Source organism: Wolffia australiana, chromosome 5, assembly GCF_029677425.1.
Source record: "Wolffia australiana isolate 7733 chromosome 5, ASM2967742v1".
NCBI classification, from domain to species: domain Eukaryota; kingdom Viridiplantae; phylum Streptophyta; class Magnoliopsida; order Alismatales; family Araceae; genus Wolffia; species Wolffia australiana.
In genome coordinates, this window is record NC_135839.1 from 15,689,543 (window position 1) to 15,710,124 (window position 20,582).

The following is a 20,582-nucleotide window of genomic DNA, read 5'->3' on the forward strand; positions in this document are numbered from 1 at the left end:
GGCGTGGCGCGGGTGCCGGCCAGGCGTTGGGCCTCCGTGGGCGGTGGCCGAGCAGTGCGCGCAGGTAGAAAACCCTACGTGCAGTGGCAGCCGTCGCGCGACTGCTACAAGAGGCAGCCAAGCAACATGCGTGGGTAAGGAGATCCCATGCGTGGTGGCAGCCGTGTGGCATGTGCGTGGGTGGGGAACCCGACATGCAGCAGTGGCTGCTCGCATGAAAGCGACCACGCACGCGGTGGCAGGCATGGCGGTCGACCGTGCGTGTTGCTGCGGATGAAGGCGCGGCCGTGGGAGGCAGGGATCCTTTTGCATGGGAAAAATGGAGGAGCGTTGCTGGGTTCGATGCAGGTATGGTGCAGGTGAATATGCAGGCCGGCGCACATGGAAGGCAGGTGGCCTTTCCTTGATGACGGCGGTGGTGGCTTGGAGGGGTACACGGCTAGGGCAAACTTCCTTTTAGAAGAAGAAACTTCAATTTCAAAAGAAATTCACCAAGTCTTTCTTACAACATATGCCTATTTATAGGCCTTCGAGGAAAGAGAAAATAAGATAATTGTTAATTTTAAATTCTAATATTAAACAACGTTGGCGACATGTCGATGTGTCATGTCAAAGGATGGTTCTGAAGTTGGTTTTAGTGACGTGTCATGACGCGGGACGTCTCGTGTGAAGGTGGAGGCATGTTTGGTAATGGTGCGTTGTCATGGTCGCCATCACAGAGATTCAATGCATTTTCTTGCTTGAGTCAACTTCCTCTTATACCACGCGTAAGCCATCTCATCTTCACCACTCAATCACCTTCACGTTTCTTTTTTATAACTGATTTAAGACCAATTTGAGTGACATAATTTGGGAATCAGAAGTCTCAAATCAGATAAAAAATTGATCATAGTTGAAATCTACTCAGAGCGTGAACATGAGCTGATTTCGACTCTGATCATAGTTAAATTCTGATCGAAGCTAAGTTATGATCATATATCACCTCTATGGAGGCTGTGACCTGGTCAGAGTTATACTATGATTGGATTCTCACTCCCATTACAATTCATTTATAATTGGAGTTCCCCCTATATCTAGGTTTTAACTATGCTCTACATTTAATAGATCTCCCTGGTTTGATTATTCATGTCTTCTTGTTTGAAATATTTCTCTTCAGTGTGGTTTAACAACCAAATTCACCTCAAATAATACGTGAAAATTTGTATTCTCAAAATTTTCTTTCCATACTTTTTTTTATGTTTTTGTTGAAAAGTTTATTCTGTTTTCAATAAAAATTTCTATCATGTCACAAACATTTTGGTCTATCTGTAACGTTGTTATCGTATCTCCTATATTGTGACAAAGTTTTCTCAATATTAGATCAGTGATATTCTCAAAATAGTCCTTACTCAGATTTCAAATATACCTAATTATAAAGTCATACTCTCTTGATCATATCCCAAATCAATCATTTCAGAATACATCTATTATGATATTTCAACCGCTTCAAAATCTATAGGTTTTCAGTTTTTATAATCTGCCTTTTTTTAATTTTACGTAATGTAATATTTAATCATACGTAATGTAATATTTAATCATATGATTGAGATTGAATATTGATTAGAGATTTAAGGGTCTGAGATGTAATTCCATCTTGTAATATGAAGGTCCAACATCTGTTTAGAAATTTTATAATGATCTAATTTCTATCTCTCATATTTGTAAGCCCTCAGATTTCTAGCCATTTGAAAAATATTTGATATACATCTTATCAACCGCTCTAATATTTAGCTATAAAATTTGTGAACCTCTAATTCAGAACTTATCTAGCTTGCATTTCACAATCCACCCATCTCTTTCCATCTAATTCATGATACATTCTTACATTCTACTGATTTGCAAATCTCTAACGACTAATTTCTATCCCTGCATCACATACATTTTTAATATCTGAATTTCATATATCATTGATTTAATATTTCATAGTTTTCACTTTTGACTGTTTCTTAACCTTATTTATCTAATAATGCACATGTTACCACCAATTGATAAGTTTTCTTCAGAAATCAACTCTATCAATCATATTTAATCATTAAACCATATTATTTTTTCGCTGAAATTTTATAATTGGAAATAATAAACTCCCTTCACAGCCATAAGCAAGAATAAACTCTGTCTAACTCGAAAACAAACTTCGTTTAACTGGCCTATACTTCATGTAAAACTGCTGCTTTTTTAACAATCTGGCCTTTTATCCATCTTTCATATTTTTTACTGATCCAAGCAAAATAAGGATAATTTAGTCACCTCTTTTCTACACCAATCATTATTCATTCTGAATTTCTCACCAAACAACCGAACATTCTCAAACAAGCCAAACATGAACACAAACACAAACAGAAACACAAACTTTCATAATCCGGTGTTTACCAAGCTTTGGTTAACTGGTATACACTTCATACAAAACTGTGGCTCTTTTAATAATCGAGTGTTTTACCAAGCTTTCAAAATTTTTTCTGATCTAGGCAAAAAAAGAGGATAATTAGCCGCCTCTTTTTTACAATCATTTATTCATTCTGAATTTCTCACCAAACAACCGAACATTCTCAAACAAACCAAACACGAACACAAACACATTTCTCGGCTGTTCCGTCGACACCAAACTTCCCACCCCTAGAAGTAACCCAAGATGTGACTAGAATTTTCTATACTTAGCCAGGCCCATGTACCAAAGTTTTCTTTTAATCATGTCTGATAATATTTATGGGCCCTACCAAGTATAGTTTCGGATCGTCCAGGAAGTGGACGATGGACAGGATGGGATGAAGATCGTCCCATTTGACTTCTGGATATTTCATCCTCGTCCAAATCGTCCTGCCCAGGGATTCGTCCATTGAAGAAAAAAAATCGTTCACATCATGACTTTACCAGTTTCGTCCCGTCCAGGAAAAAACCATCCCGTCCCTTGCCCCAGATGAAAAAATGAAGTTTTAAAATTTCAATATACTTTTCTAAATTTTTAGGGAAATATGGAGGAGACAGAAAGTGGAGGGACATGTACAATTGCTTTTGGGCGAAAAACGCAGGGACTTTGATGCAAAATATCAAGGAATTGATTAAGCAATGCCACGCGGCAAGATCTCAACCGTCGGAAGCGAAACCAACGGATTTCTGTCCATCCCTCAATGATTGTCCCAGACCTTTGGACGGGACGGTTTCTTCATCCGACGATAGGAAAACCGTCCCGTCCGTTCGTCTCGGGACGAATTTCCGTCCCTGTTTTCGTCCAATTTTGCGGACGGGACGAAAGTACCAACAACTGGCCAGCCAATCCTGGACCCGGTTCGGGCCGGACCGGGCCGGGCCGGTCCAGCCCAAACTAGTTCAAATGGCGTCAGGAACTCGACAGCACCGTCTTCTTCTTCTTCGGAGGTGTCGACTGTACCCGATCCGCGCCTTCGACAGCTTCGCCGACGTCCATGGCGCCTCCTACTCAGTTCCAGCGCTCTTCTTCGCCCTCGCAGCCCTCCGGGTACCAATCCTCGAACCAAATTCCCCAATTCTTCGATCGATTTTCACTTCAATTTCCTCCTCGCGATCAGGAAGCGCGAGATCTCCGATCGATTCTCACTTCAATTTCTTCGTCGTGATCAGGAAGAGCGAGATCTCCGATCTGAAGCTACAGCTCCGCCAATTAGCCGGGAGCCGCGCCCCCGGCTCTGACGACGCGAAGAGAGAGCTCTTCAAGAAAGTGATCTCTCACATGACCGTCGGGATTGACGTGTCGTCCCTCTTCAGCGAGATGGTGATGTGCTCGGCTACCTCCGACGTCGTGCTCAAGAAGATGTGCTATTTGTACGTTGGAAACTACGCCAAGGGAAACCCGGACCTCGCTCTGCTCACCATCAATTTCCTACAGAGAGATTGCCGTGATGAAGATCCCATGATCAGGGGTCTCGCCTTGAGGAGTCTCTGCTCTCTTCGAGTGGCTAATCTCGTTGAGTATCTGGTCGGCCCTCTAGGATCAGGTCTTAAAGATCCGAATGCGTATGTTAGAATGGTTGCCGTAATGGGAGTTCTCAAACTTTATCATATATCTTCCTCTGCATGCGGGGATGCTGATTTCCCACCCATTCTCAAGCGATTAATGCTCAATGATACGGATGCTCAGGTAGAATCATAGATGGGAAAACCGAAAGAATCGATTTTTAGATTTTTTCTAGTTTTTTTATCTCTGTTTTGGGATTAAAGTAAGGGATTTGAACGTCGTCGTCTTGCAGGTAGTTGCAAATTGCCTGTTCTCGTTGCAGGAGATATGGAGTGCGGAGGCGAGTAGCTCAGAGGAAGCTGCCAGGGAAAGAGAAGCTCTACTTAGCAAGCCTCTTGTCTATCATCTGCTGAATAGGTGGTTTTTTTTAATCTGTTGTTGTGGAAAATGTCATCTAGCTAATGCCGATCTTCGAAGAATTTCCGTATTTTAACATATTTATGTGTTCATCTTCCCTAGAGAACTTTGTCAAACATTGGCGCCATACACGTTTTATGTTTCAGTTTCAATGAACCCCAATCGACCTTTAACGCTCTATAAATGGTTTCTATTAATTATTCATCGTTCCATAATTAATTGTTAACTTCAAGCGATGACAGTGTGGGGATCTGTGATCTGTAACGTTATTATTGTTTAACTCTCTTTATTGGATTTGTGAACATGAGTAAGATAGCTCTTTCATACTCTACCATTCGGTTGACTCCCAGGCACCCCTTTGTTTTGTTTCTCGCCTTTTGATATTTTTGTATTTTCCATCTCAAAAAATATCTAAGCTCATTTTCGTGCCTTTTATTCTTATCAGTGACTCTTATTTTGAGCCTCTTTGTTCCTCAGGATCAAGGAATTTAATGAATGGGCCCAGTGCCTTATACTTGAGATTATATCCAACTATATTCCATCTGACACCGAAGAGATATTTGATATTATGAATCTTCTCGAGGATAGGCTTCAGCATGCAAACGGTGCTGTAGTTTTGGCTGCAATCAAAGTCTTTCTGCATTTGACATTGTCTATGCCAGATGTTCACCAGCAGGTAAATTCATATGTTTATTTTGTGTAGGTTTTTCCTGTCAAAGTTTTATTGTACAATGCTGGATTATCACGGGCTTCACCACGTTCAGTTTTTGGTTGTTTAGGTTTATGAACGGATCAAGGCCCCTTTACTGACGTTAGTGAGTTCTGGAAGCCCAGAACAGTCGTACGCTGTGTTAAGCCACCTCCATCTTCTAGTTATGCGGGCCCCAGTGCTGTTTTCATCAGACTACAAGCACTTCTACTGCCAGTACAGTGACCCATCTTACGTGAAAAAATTGAAACTTGAAATGTTAACTGCCATTGCCAATGAGAACAACACATATGAAATAGGTAACTTCTATTGTGAATGTCTTCCATGCTAATAACTGCGCATTCTGCATTCCTTATCTTAATGTTTTCAACTTGTCATCTGATTAACCTTCTATTGTCTTCGCCGTTGTCGAATGATCAGTGCATGTACTGCAGTTAGATCACTGTGACTAGTCTTTGCCATCCCAGGACTACCTTGTCATCATCAGCCATAAATCTTAATCATCATCCTCATCGTCACAAGCATGTGTGACAATGACTATGACGATTTTGTCGTCGACATCCTAATCGCGGACAAGTGATGATGATGATGACGAGTTTGTCATCATCTTTATCATCGTCACATCTTGCTTCAGACAAATACAATGATAAATTTCCATCATCCTCGTCATTTTTTGAGCAAGGACAAAAAGTCCCTAATTGTCCCTGCATTGGTTGAGCAATGGAGTGGCCTCATCCTTGCATCATCATCTTTGTCCTTGTCATTGTTCGCCAGCAAGATGATGATGAAGATTATGATTTCATCATCATCATCCCAGTTGCAGAAGAATGGCTAGGATGTTGATGATTCTTCATCGTCATAGGAAACACGAGTTGTAACTTTTGGTATATGTTTCAGTGACTGAACTTTTTGAATATGCGGCAAATGTTGACGTGGCCATCGCCAGAGAAGCCATTCGGGCTGTTGGAAAAATAGCATTGCAGCAGTATGATGTGAATGCTATTGTTGACCGGCTTCTACAGTTTCTCGAAATGGATAAGGACTATGTGACTGCGGAGACCCTGGTTTGTCATTCTTATGCAGTCTGCCAACATGCCTTAATTACGTGGTCCTGAGCTTTTTTCTTTTGATTTTGCATCTCAGGTTCTTGTGAAGGATCTCCTTAGAAAGTACCCCCAGTGGAGTCATGATTGTATTGCAGTGGTTGGGAATATTAGTGGCAAGAGCGTTCAAGAACCTAAAGCAAAATCAGCCCTCATATGGATATTGGGGGAATATTCCCAGGACATGCCAGAAGCTCCGTACATTTTGGAAAATCTCGTTGACGGCTGGGATGAAGAACATTCTTCAGAGGTAAACTGTTTATACGAGTGAAATTTATGCAGTGTCCATTTTTTCCTCTCAGCTTTTATTCCTGATTGATTTTTTTCCTACTCTCAATGGGAGGGAAAGACGCTTAAAATCAAGCCAAGCATTGATCACAAAACTTCTGGCCTTTTTCCTTCAGTAGGCAACTCCAAGGGAGATCGAAAGATACATTTTAACTTATTAAAATAAAAAAACGTATGAATTCTTGTTCTGATTACCTCGCTTGTGGTTATGAATATGTAACATTGGAAGAGAAATTGAACAAAGAAATTGCCCCAATTTGAAGTGGTGCTTTATTAACCTTGTGATAAAATTCTGTTCTTCAGAGTTACCAATAGAACAACATTTGCATCTGTATGTCGAATGTCCAGTTTAGGCCACTTTTTTTTATTAATTGCATGTATCATATTTCATCTACGTGACTCTTCTTTTTAACCCTAATGCAAAGGATCATCCTTCTGCGTACTTCACTCTCTTTATTATCCCAAGAAATCGCTGGCTCTTTCTCCCCTCCTTTTGAAATTCATAATGAGGGATATTTTGTTTCACCATTTCAAGGCCGAATGACTAGGTGTATGTAAATGTATCATGAGATCTGTATCCATTTATCCTTTGATGTGATGGATTAGCAAACTTTTAAAATCTTTATTTATTGATTCAAACTATTTCGATGTCCCTGAAAGGTTCAACGTATTAACTATTTTACGCAGGTTCGGTTGCATCTGTTAAGTGCTGTGATGAAGTGCTTCTTTCAAAGGCCTCCTGAAACTCAAAAAGCTCTAGGGGCTGCGCTAGCTGCTGGCTTGGCTGATTTTCAGCAGGTAAGTCGGGATTCAATTAAAAAACAAGGCCAAAATTTCTGCTTTCTTATCTTTCGAAAGTATAAAATGTGTCGGCAATGTCATTGCAGGATGTTCATGACAGAGCCTTGTTCTACTACAGGATATTGCAACATGATGTATCCATGGCAGAGCGGGTTGTAAATCCCCCTAAACAGGCAGTCTCTGTATTCGCTGATACACAGAGCAGCGAGCTCAAAGATCGGATCTTTGATGAGTTCAACAGCCTCTCTGTCATCTACCAGAAGGTAAAGACCATTCCCTCTTCTCTAGGGCTCATAGATTTGATCAGATAGATCAAATGAACTGTAGGATCGTTTGTCATCAGGACCTATTGATCAGATCAGGATATTGGGCCTGATCAAGATCCAGCCAAACAAATCTTTTGATCCACCATGATCAAAGCCATGAGATCAATCGAAACTTTGAATCAGATTCAATTCAATTGGATCTGTCTGAGTCTCTGATACCTACTTCCAGGAGTGTCACATGGCAGGATTTTTTAGGTTGATCACCAGTTTTGGTGGTCTTCCTTTTTTTCTTCAAAAAAAAAAAAAACATGGCAAGCTTTGTTTAAGTGACATAGCCGATCTGTGCGATGGGCAGTCGAATCGCATTAGCTTGGCAGCTTGATCTGATTTGCCTTCCTGATGGGCTTATTGATTGGATCAGCCCATTGGGCCTTATCAGGGCCCAGTCTATGCAATCTGTTGAATTGATTGAGCAACGGTGATCAGGGCTGTTGGATCAATCAAATCCTTTGATCAACAGAGATTACATCCAGTCAGATCGGACCAAATCCCCAAGTCTGACTGTCCTCTCCTATTATCTATCCATTCTTTACGAGCTTTATTGTAGCAAATTTCCTACTTGCCAAACTGAGAATTGGAAAATTTTCAGCCATCATTTATGTTTTCTGGAAAAGAACGCCACACTGCAGTGGACATCTCGGAAGAACTTGGAGGCCTGTCCATGGCGGCTGAGCTTGAGGCTGAACCACTCCCACCCAAAGGATATGAAGCCAATGACGTCAATCTGCTGCTGGATACAACAGACAGAGAAGAAACTCGTGCACCCATCCACAACACTGGTTCCGCATACAAAGCCCCAGACTATGACGCCACCACAGCCATCATTTCTGTTCCTGGCCTCCCTGCCTACGACCCCATTGATGATCTCCTCGGTTTGGGTTTGTCGGTTCCTCGACCACCAGCTCTGACGCTCAATCCTAAGGCAGCTCTTGATCCTGGATCCTTCCAGAGGAAATGGAGCCAGCTTTCAATCTCGTCATCACAGGTTTGGACCTTTTTCCGGTTCTCATTTGAATTCTTTCTCAATCGCATATTCAGACAAGAATTAGGATTCCGTTGCAATATTGAAGGTTCTGAAGGTTTCAGAGGTTATTTAATAATGAGAAATACGTTAGAAAATCTGGTCTCTTTTGATTTTCCGTCTTCCTCACAAAAGTCAGAAAATATTTGTATGTTAGGATCTCATGGTCTTTTTTAGGAGCTTAAGGGTCTCATTTAAATTCTTTTAGAAACACATTTTCCAGTGTGTTTTCTCATGTTTTCCTATGACCGTCACAAGAACCAAGAAATAAAACCTCCTCGGCTTTTTCTCCATCTTTGCTGTTATTTACTTTGCCAAAGAAGAACTACGGCTCCTTCGCAGTTGTGAGGTTCTGAACGTTTATAAGGTCATGAACTAATGAGCAACACATTTCCAAAAATTTTTTTTTCCACCTTTTCCATCTTTCACAAAAGAAGCAAGAAATTACTTTGCATGTTTTGATTCCTTCAGAAACCAGTCTCCTCGTCTAGCTTTCCAATTTTCCCATCTCCCTCACACGAATGGAGGAAAAAACTTCTTGCGTTTTCTTTTTCATCTAAGTCGTTATCTACTTTTTCAAGCAAAAAATATGATTTCTTTGCAATTTTGAGTTTTTAAAACGTTCTGCTGTTATTTAAATAAAGATAAACACAAATCTAAAGCCTGTAATCACCACCTTTTCCATTCCTCCCAGGGAAATGAAAAAACAAGAAATATCTTGATCTTCACTTAGTCTATTTGCTATAGGCTGTAAATTTTTTTCCAATCCTCCCACAAGTTCCAAAATGTTAAGAAAAATCTTCTGGACTTATTTTGACAGTAATCTTTAAACTGAACTTTTTCAAAAGATGATGACAAGCTTTTGAAATAATATCGTAGGAATTTGAGATGGAGCCGAGAGGTGTGGTGGCACTGGTGGCGCCGCAATCGCTGCTTCGGCACATGCAGGGGCACCACATTCAGTGCATAGCCTCAGGAGGGCAGCCCCCATGCTTCAAATTCTTCTTCTATGCACAAAGGGAGGGCCAATCCGCTTCGTTTTTCCTGGTGGAGTGCCTGGTCAACTCGTCCACCGCCAAGGTACAAGTTAAGATTAAGGCCGACGACAGCGCCGCGGCCGGAGATTTTGGGTCCCTGTTTCAAACTGCACTTTCTAAATTTGGGGTGTGAGGAAAATCACCACAGTGCTTGTTTGAATTCTCCCTTGTGAGAGAGAATTTATGTAGTTCTCCCCTTCTGCGGCATTTTTATAAATATTTTTTTGTTCTTGAGCTATTTCCTGTCCGCCTTTATCATAGGGTAGAATTTGAAGATTGGTAAACAAATACTGTGCTGCTCATCTTCCTCCGAAGGAAGAGAGATAGAGAGAGAAAGTGTGATAGAGAGAGAGAGAGAGGATTCAATTTTTGACAAATGTACCACGAGTTTTTAATATCTCATGTTTTGGTTCCCTGGAGTTATAAATTATAATATACAAAAACAAAAATATACAGTATAATGTGGTGTGGGCATCGCAGCTTAGATACAGTGAATCATTTTTTACTTTTTAGCAAGAGACAATTAACACCCCCTTCTGATTCTTTTTTAGCTTCTCTTGATTAATAATTGTGAGGCGTTCTATCTTGAAGTCTAGAATTAGCCGTCTCCCATGAACCCATTGGACACTTCCTCACTTGGGCTCTAACTTGTGGAAGGAAACTCACAGTGCTTAAAATAAAATTTCCAGCTTGATCTCATTCTGTTGAGGGCTCTGAGTAGGGAATAGCAATTTGATCACAGATCAGTTTGATCAGAGAAGATAAGCCCTGATTGGGTACCTCCATCTCATCAGAGAAAACAGGAATCAAGCAACCCAATCCAACCATTGAGGCCAAAAATAAATTAAATTCTAAAAATATAGGATGCAGCTTTCCATACCCTTCATCATATTGCACAAACTCAAAGAGTGGTTCCTAGTTGGCAAAAGGGGTCTTTACTGGTCCCCAAATGGTGGGCAGTATTTCCTGTTCCTGACATTGATATCAATATATCAGTATTAAATATCATTAAACTCAAGAATATTACCTGTCAAATCTAATATCTGATATCAGAATTTGGATTTATATACACTTTTGTCAGCGTCTCTCGATGTGGAAACCAAAATCATGTATCTCTGGCAGTATCAGAGATAATTTTTGACTTGTAATTGTATAAATATTGTATGTCTCGATATAGGAGCATCCCAGCTGGCTAGTTCGATCTCTAGAGTAATAACCAGCAAGCTGTCTATCCAATTAGTTCAGTCAGGCTATTGGCGGCCTAGTTTCTCAAATGCCAGAATATATAATTTAGTAATGATGATTATGTAATCATTTAATTTTAATTTATGAATTATATCTATTATTTATGGCTAAAATGAGAAATATGAGTATGAATCACCTATTGGTTTCTAAATTTATTGAATTTATTGGTTTATGACACTAATTTTAATTCACTCAAGAGAATCAAGTAAATTGTTCTTATTCTAGGAGTTTTAATAAGTTAACAGATTTTAGATAAATAAAATATTAAAATTTTGATGCAAATGGAAGAGAAGTTGGACTTGTACTCACAGAGAAGAATTTAAAATCAAAGTTAAACTCATTTTCAGGACCAAGTCAAAGGGAGAAAGTTTTTTGGAACTACTTGATAATTCAATTTTGAAAGCTTCTTCCAAACATGGATGAGATTGTAGATCAAGGATGAATTCATGACATCTAAGCCCTCAAAATTCTTAGATTCAGAACCAACGGCTGGGAATAATATGGCTCGCATATTTAAACTAATTTCCCCCCTCTTTGATTGTATCATTAATTTCTGTCCCAAAACTTTTATAATGGCCAAGTTCAACATATTTATTGATATAAAGGAGAAGGAAAGAATATCATCTCCTGGGGCCTTAACTGGCGTGACTAAAGTTTTATGGGCTATTTTTTATCATCATCTATTTGCATCATATTTATTTATCTTTTGTCATCCATAAAAAAGGCTGGATCCATAACTTTTCAAGACCACCAACCATGCCTCAAAGCCTTTCCATTAGCAAAATTTATAACTTTTTTGTCCACCTCACATCGCCATCCATGTTCGTCCTTCACCGCTGATTGCCACTGTCGCATCAAAATTGCGAGTGACGGTACATAAGATATTTTAAAATCATTTCTTACCCCTAACATCTCCCAAAACCCTAAAATTTCAATTATATCAGTGGAATGTATTAAAAATAATATATATTGTTGATTTAAAAGCTTAATTAGTCTACTTCCCTTCAAGTTTTTCAATACTTGCTCTCTATGCATTGGCTCTTACTTATTAAGTATATTTATGGATTTGTCACATGAATCAAAAACTTAAAATGAAAATTTTAACCTCAATTTCTGTTATTTCATGTAAAATAGAGTGCTACTATCAGTATATGTATTTGGTCTTCATTATCACGTATTACAATATTGATTAATAAAAAAAACCAAATTGTGTTCAATAATGATACTGGATATGGGTTTGTTGGTCTCTATCCAGATAAAGATATAGGATAATGGTAACGAGATAACGAAAACAGACACCAATATTTTATTGCACATAATGATATTGAATATGGTTTTGTTTCAATAACTGCTATCCGATACTGTTAAGAAATATCATCAATATAGAATGATTAAAGTTTAACATAAATAATCTAAAAGTAACGCTAAAAAGTGATATCATTTATATCATTAATGTGAAATTATTAAAATAAGGGGGATAACTTATATATTAAAGTAAAATTATTAATTTATGTTATCCAATGACATAAAGTAAGGGTGATAATTGTGTAAAACATTTAATAAACGAATGCTTTTTGAAGAATACTTTGTGTCCTGTATATAAAATGTTTATGCCGAAATAAAATTCAAGGAGACGACTAGGATGGAAGAAGTGAGGAACTGGGATAAAAATATGTTTCTAAGAGATTAACTGATGAAGTGTGTTTCTAAGAGAGTAAAATGAAACTAGAATCTAGGTAAGTTCGGACCGAGGCAAAAAAAGTTTCATTCAACGAGCTGCCTTTGCCACTTTTGTCTGCCCTTTTGAATGGTTCAACTATTATGAAGACGACACAACTGACATGACGTTGGACCAAGGCAAACATCGTAGACGAAAAGATGTAATGGCACCAAAATTTGCCATCAGCCCACCTGACAGAGTATGCGTAAATTTTATGGAAAAGTGAGTCCCCATGCCTAATCGGGACGTGGGGCTCAATCATGAACTACACCAGAGAGAGGTAGAGGAGGCCTACATGGAGGTGTTTGGTGATAAGCCTAAAAATGGTGAAATAAAATATAAGCATATGCAATAAAATTTATAAAATTCATTTTTTTCAAACTATAGAAAGTATAGAACGAGAAAAGGGGTTGATCCGGAGGGAGGCAACTGTCCTTAAAATCTGAAACTATTTTATGGTTCTAGGAGCTAGAAGTTGCACGAAGGAATGTAGTGCCTGATAAATAGAGAGAGGATGCTAAAGAAGAGAAGGGGATCAAACAATCTGAATCTTCTCCTAAAGATTCAGCTCACCTGAATGAATGATGAGAATGATTGTGCTGTTTAGGGCTCTATCCTTGTGAAAGGATCAATACCTAAGTGAAGAAATGGATGGAAAAAAATCATACCCCTTCTTGATCTTGATTCTCCCTTGGGGGAAGCAAGATCCTGAAGGGAAACTGAATATAAGTGCTGAATAGGATGTAGGTAATAATAGATTCAATCTAAATGAGATCCTAGGAATGATAGATGACCTATCTAATTTGTTTTTTATTTTAGATTTCACTCTTGAACAAAGGTGGTGCTCTCCCCTCAGTAACTCCTCCTAGAGCATGACTATTTTGCCCATGCTTGCCGTTTTGGCGACAAAAAGAAGAAGATAAAGAGGGGAAGAAGAAACCCACCAGATTAACTCAAGAACTACAAAAAAATGACTTCAAAAGCTTGATGTGTCTTTCCCAGACATATAGGGTTGGGGAAAGTTTCAAATGGTTTCTCCCCCTTCCTGACATTGTTTTACAAATCCCTTCGGTGGATGGAAAATTTTTAGGGTAGTTTTGTCTTTTCCTGCTCTTTCCATCCACTGAATAAGCCATAGCGGAGGTTGGCAACAAGGTGAAATGAAAATAAATTAATGTGTGAAGTACAATATCTATATGGCCAACAAAAATGTAAATAATTACTTCAAGATTCTGGTTTTTTGTCAATGTCATTGTTGAAACAAATTTCATTTTATATTTTCTCCTTGACACCAACACTTTGGACGCAACGAGGACCTTGATACTAGGAACATCTAGACGGGATTACTCGTAGGTGACAAAAGATATTGCCAATAATTATTATATTGAAGGCGCACTTTTCACAGATAGTGATCGATATTCATGTACAATATTCACCACCGAAGAGTAGATAATGACACTTTTACATCCCCATCATTTTTATGCAGTTGCACTGCTTCCTTGATGTGTCATACAAAGGAAAATGTTGAATTCCTCCAACATTGCTGCCGTTTCCAGTCACATTACAGGTTCACTGGTATCCAATAGGGAGGATATCTCAGAGACAATACAATGCCTTTGAATAGGTCACTAATGAACTCAATTTTAGTGTGTTAATTTTTTGTTGATGTTTGAGTGAATAAATAAAAATTTATAAACATTTACTCATAAAATAATTTGAATAGTTAGTGATGAGAAAGGGTCATTCCCATAGGGAACGAATATTAGAGTTTAAATACTCTTTAAATGATGACTGAAGATGGATGAGAGAATACGTATAAAATAGGGGATTGTGATGTGATGAGTCCAAGGTGGTGGGGAGGTGATAGTTATTATATATAAGGCTGGTATGAATAATATTAAGATGAATAGGTAGGAGAGCGTGGATAGATCAAATGGAAATGATAGTGTGGGATAGATGAAGATGTGAAGTGATGATGGATGTAGAAGATGAATATGAAGGTAGGATGATGAAATGGGTGAATGGATGTGGATGGATGATGGTTAAATAGAATGTAGAAGAAGAAATCATAATAATCTAACGAATAGATGCAATGGAAGAACGGATGGGTGGTTGTGCGACGAAGGTGACAAGGTCAAGGATTGAGATTGGATATGAATGTGTTTGTGTGAGATGATGGAATATGGTGAGGAGAATAAGATGATGGTGAAAATAAGGACGTAGATATAACTAAAGGGATGCGAATGAGAAAAACCAATATATGGTGAGAGACTAACATTAGATCCCTATTTTCCGCCGAGATCAAGGCACATTTCTGATGCAGATCAGTCTCTCCACTTCTCTGTTGATCTTCGCCAATCACTCAAAACACCAACAACACCTTGATGGACCTTCAAAACCCTCACTCTCTTTCAATAAGCCTCTTGGAGAAAGTGAGTTCAAACATAGTTCTTACAAAACTCCGAGGCTCTCTTTGTAGATCCAACCGTATGGATGGAAAGAGGCATAAAAGGAAGTTCCACTCAAAATTTCAGCCCAAAACTACTTCTCGATCGTCAGATACTGCTATTTGAATTTGCATCATTCCCAACCCTCCAATTTTTTCTCTTCTCCGAGTTTGAAAAGGCCAAAGAGCCATTAAATAAGTACAAAAAATTTATATTAATTCGTAAAAAATTTAGAAATATATGTTTTGAATGTAAAAAACCATCTCTTTAAATGTTATGCCAAAAATCAGGTAAAAGTGTATTCTGACTCAAAAAATGATGTTCTTTTAGTATTTGATGTCGGAAAAATCATTAAAGATGCTTAAAAATTCATAAAATTGAAAATATTGTTTTTAAAATAAATTTAACCATTTTAGGCTTGATAACATGCATATATAATCAATTTAGTACAAATAAACATGTAAGTATGATCATATGAACCTACTAAAATGTGTGTTATCAGTCACCTCATCAAACATCATGCCCTTGCCAAAGGAGTCAAGTAGAGAAGCAGCAAGGAAGGTGCCATTGTTCCCAAGCAGCATCTCATAGGATGTAAGTTTTGTATATATGGTTAAGCACACGCTCCTCGATGATGCTCAGTCATCCCGAGGTAGTTGGCTCTCGATGACTAATGTGGCATTAGAGATTCGCATAATGCCCACACTAGTTAGAGGACATTGCTAACCACTCTGTTGACCTGCTCACGTGATTTGTTGTGTAGGAAAACGTGCCCAACAACAAAGCAAACTCCATCCACAACTCCCACGTCTTATAAGAGATATTCATCAAACATGTCTCAATTTGCAATAACTACCTCGATCATACCTTGAGTGCTACTCTAGTGTCTGACAGTCAAGTAGAGGTTACTTTCACTTCCGTTTGTGTGTCCCACAAAGTGCATATACATTTGTTGCTTTGTAGTTTAACGAATGGCTTGAGCGAATGTCTTGACCCTGGTCACTGCCTTACCCAAAAAACCATAGCATCAACACTATGAGTCTCCAGCATCTAGCCCATTCTCCAACATGGAGCCATTGTCATACAATTTGATCATCTTTGTCACTTGCTCTTCACCTCCACTATGGGTGCCACAAAAAGGAATGCCAAAAACTCTTGAATGTGGTCTGAAGGATGCTCTATATGTGTGCAATGTACAGAATGAGTCCTTTAGGAGTTAATCCTAAGTTTTGATCACACAATTTTCATCTCATACAGCTATCATTTTTTTGTTGTCAAATGCATTTCTCATCATCACCATGCAACCATACAATGCAAAACATCATAAAAAATCTACTTCTGCATTTAATGTGATAAGTGAGGACGCTAATCAGCGTTCACCCTTTCTATCCAAGCTGAATTCATCCATAACCTCCAGGAGGATCACAGCCATAGACTCCCATCATGCTTCATACATAGCTCTCAAACAGAGAGGATACACTCATGATACTACCAACGAGCATCAATCCAGTGAATGGTTATGCCTAATAGACCACAACTATTCTCCACCATCCACCCATAAGTTGTTGACAATACCTAGTCCACATCAGGTAGCATCAGCTTGACCTCCAACTTAATATTGTCTACTAGCTTCATCATCCACGGCTTGATGAGATGTGCGCTACGAGTGTCCTCCTCAGTTTGTATCATATGCTGCCATATTTCCTTCCATGCATTGGAGTCCACTCAATGCCATGGAAAATATGTGCAATAAACAAGGTGAATAATGACATCCTTTGTTTCATTCATTGTTTGACCCCTCAATGGTCACCAGCCCATGAAGATTCCTGATGTCCCATCATCCAAAATCTCCTCTAGAAAACAGTGCGGTGGCATCACCCTACTACACATCATGCTATTTAGGATGGACAAGGTTGAAGTGTTGCCAAAAGATGCTTGTACTACCATCGAATGGTCACTTCATTTGAATGATCTTTTTTGCATTGTTTGCACAATTTTTTTTTCACTCATATATGTAATCCCCAGTGAGTATAAAATATTTAAGAATGGGGAACCTTTTTGAGTGTCTATGGACCTCTAGAAGCTCACAGACTGTGTCTCATACATCTTCCTCTTCTTTTAATTCCTCCATCATTTGGGGTAATGCGCTCTCCACCATCGACAAGACAATTGTCGAAGTGACCAATGAATGCTAACCATAGTACGCAATGAATAAGTAGAGGCATCAAGATAAAATACATAAAAACTGTGTAGAATGGAAAACTATTTATGAATACCAGATCAGATCAAGATGATATTAAGAATAAATTCTAAATACTTAAACAAATGATTGAATCAAAAGAATTTCAGAAGACTTCTTAAAAATAAGATGAAATTGAAGGTATATGACATCATGTTATTCTTCTGCATCATCATATTAGAGGTGAGCTCATCTCTCATTAACTGATAGAAATGAAATGCTTTGTAGTGATCCTGATTTTACAATAAGAATGATAATTAGGAACTGATGGAGATGTAATTATTCATTTGTACAATATAGTCACTTTTATGATAGATTAACTTAATCAGTAAATCAGGGTAAAACATCACCTTTTATCATCATCTTCATTGTCACCATATTCTAATTCAATAGTATAATTTAATAATATCTTTTGGCAAAAAACTAATGATAGACCCAAGATTTGTGCTCGTACACCGATCCAACTGTGTCTTGGATGCCACTAGGGGGTTTATATATGTAAATGTTTAGTGTTTTTAAGAGTTTACAGGTGTGGAGCAAGCATACATATCCCAATTACACACAAGCCCCATTCTCCCATACCCATGATACAAATTGAAGAGATACATTTTTTAGACATCGGTAGGATAATGGGGAGTCCTTGGTTTTCAATAGCTGGTTCTTGTCCCCCTCCGAGTCTACAATGTCGCCTATGTGGGACATCTTCGTCTCCCATGTCTGACTCTGCATGTTTTTTTCCACTAGTGAGTGTTGTTAGGGACAAGGGTACAGTGTGTGTGAACAACTGGCATGCCAAGACGCTCAATGCAATATCTGCCTTGTGCATTTGGGGAAGGTCATTCCAATCTATAGAGAAGGAATGGGTGTGGAACCTACCACGTAGTTGATGAGTGTGTCCACCTTCTAGTTCCCTCTTGTAGCTGGTGGCATATACATGTAAGGCACATCCGACACCACATGATGTCTTGTCATGCACTCTAAAAATGCCATTGGGAGCATATTAACTGTTTCATAATGTAATAATCATACATTTTCCAAAAAAACAATAATTTGGTATATTGATAATGATGATTATCTATGACAAGATTGTCTCCATTATTGAAAAGAAAGTACTAAAATTAAGGCTTTAGAACTGCCACTGCCACCGGACTAGACTAGTTGCTTGTTACCTGCCTCCCTGATCGCCCTAAGTTGACGTCGTCCTCCCCTAGTCATTCATTCTGTGGCCTCCTAGATGCCCTTAATCGCACCCTCCCCCAAACACCCATTCTTCCCCCTCGGTCAGCCATAGCCAAGCCCCTCTTAGCTTCATATTCACCACCGTTATTGCCCTCTCCCAAGTGCCTCTTCTACCTGATTGGTTGAAGCCAAAGCCTTCCTCTCCCACTCGAATCACTCAATGCAGGCAAAGTGACGAACAATCCTAACATGACCTGAGTATATTCTAGAAACTTAATTATGTTTGAATATCTGACATCTGTTCGTGATATCAGATATCAAAACAAAAAACCTCAAAATTTGAGAAACGCATTTGTTATGGATACGATAATGGATAGCACACAAAAATATCCTTATATGTTACCAGATAACAATAATAAATAACATACGCTGGTTTTGAAATTCCTTATAAATAATAAAAGCCAAATGCAACAGCTTCCATTGTAGTCATCTGACATCCATTTTTTTTATTATCTAAACAAATAGCACCCGAACGTACAAAGCTAGAAAGCCAAGAAACTTGACATCCACCTAACCAGTCACACAATATGTCTTCAAGTATACAACATAATTAATGTACCAGATGTCCAGTTATTTATCTAGGAAGATAGGTTACCAAGTAATCAAGTGTCTAGCCTTTTACCTAGCTAGTGTGTCAGATAGCCTGTTAGAATGCTAGCTAGGTTTCACACCATGCCTGTTCGGTTGGATTGGTTTGATGTAGATAATAAGTTTATTTACACAGTGAAGATGAATAACAGAATTCTAAAGACACTAAAAAAATTATAAATAAAATCGACTAAGCACTAGTTATATCTGTAATTTCTCAGTTCCTCAAGTGAGGCATTTTGAGTTGTTCATGTTTCCAATCTCTAGATACATTATCATGACTCCATCACCTTGATTTTCCACTTTTATCTTAATCAGCCCCATTGACTCTCCACCATCAACATTATATCATTCACATAGCATGAGTGGAGAGGAGCAAAGCAGAGAAGAAGGGTAGAGCACTGAAAATTTCTGGGCTAGGTGAATTTGTTTAGACCATTCCCCTTTTTATACTAGAATTTTTTCAGTATACTCCTTATCTTTAAGTAAATCTTTTGACGTCAAAAAGACAACTTGTGTGTGACCCTCTAGGTCCATGTATCAGTTATACAACACAAGAATCTTAATTCCCTTCCAAATTAATTATCTATATCCTTACATAGATAAATTAATCATGGATTGATTTATTCCAATCAATAGGTTTACTTTCCAGCCGTTGGGGGCCCAAGCTATATCCCGTGATTTAAAATATACAAATGAGTGTATTGACTCATTATGAAACCTTTCTATCTTCGGTTATTGCGTACATATAGTCCCTCATCCGATTAGTTCTCTTATGATGACTTAGTACTGATGCTTTCAAAAATCATCAGAGAACTCTTCGCCTCTATTCGGTCACATTGGCCAAGGACCTCATGACATCATCCTCCATGAGCTCTCTCCTCTTATACCAAGGGTGGATGTTCTCGTCTTAACCACTCAATCATCTTTGTGACCTTCTTCCTACACCTAAACTAAGAATGTTTATAATTTCATGATTAATAACTTAAAGGTCATAGTCAAAGTAAAATCGTCCATCCAATAGACATCTTTGGTGTCTCAAGTCAAAGCTCACTTACATAGCAGTGACATGTATCAACCTGATAAAGAGTTTGGTAGAATACTACGCAGAAATTCAGACATCAATTTTGTGAACTCTTTCAGCTATAGAGCACCCACTATCTATCCTTAGTGTCTCCACCCTAATGGCTATGGCATCGACCATATTCATCATATGAGTGGGACCAGATATTGTTATTCCATCTGGATACTTTTATGTCCTGCTCAATTTTTCTTCGAATATGGATGTTTAGAACACATACCTAAAGACGTAATATTTGTATTATGACCTCATGACAATTTACTAAGTCATATCATGTGTTTATGGACATCATTATAAGCATCAAATGTGCATTCCAATGCATGCATTATATTAATGAACAATGAATGAGATATA

The 20,582-nt window shown here is 38.5% G+C and overlaps 1 protein-coding gene across 1 annotated transcript; it reads left to right on the plus strand.

Annotated features, from left to right (window-relative positions):
- The first annotated feature begins 3,378 nt into the window (after positions 1 to 3,378).
- On the plus strand, positions 3,379 to 9,907 carry LOC144703487 (adaptin family protein). Its single transcript, XM_078575655.1, has 11 exons — positions 3,379 to 3,511; positions 3,634 to 4,150; positions 4,260 to 4,384; positions 4,862 to 5,060; positions 5,164 to 5,392; positions 5,991 to 6,157; positions 6,237 to 6,446; positions 7,172 to 7,282; positions 7,372 to 7,548; positions 8,201 to 8,596; positions 9,512 to 9,907. The coding sequence occupies exons 1-11, from the start codon at positions 3,459 to 3,461 to the stop codon at positions 9,800 to 9,802; spliced, it is 2,475 nt and encodes an 824-aa protein (XP_078431781.1). The 5' UTR covers positions 3,379 to 3,458; the 3' UTR covers positions 9,803 to 9,907.
- The last annotated feature ends 10,675 nt before the right edge of the window (positions 9,908 to 20,582 follow it).

What these genes read in the sequence shown, in the direction of transcription:
- LOC144703487 (XM_078575655.1), top strand. Translation starts at nt 3,459, where the DNA reads ATGGCGCCTCCTACTCAGTTCCAGCGCTCTTCTTCGCCCTCGCAGCCC. An exon ending in TGCCAGATGTTCACCAGCAG is followed by an intron (nt 5,061 to 5,163) that starts GTAAATTCATAT and finishes TTGGTTGTTTAG; the next exon opens with GTTTATGAACGGATCAAGGC. An exon ending in GCTTGGCTGATTTTCAGCAG is followed by an intron (nt 7,283 to 7,371) that starts GTAAGTCGGGAT and finishes ATGTCATTGCAG; the next exon opens with GATGTTCATGACAGAGCCTT.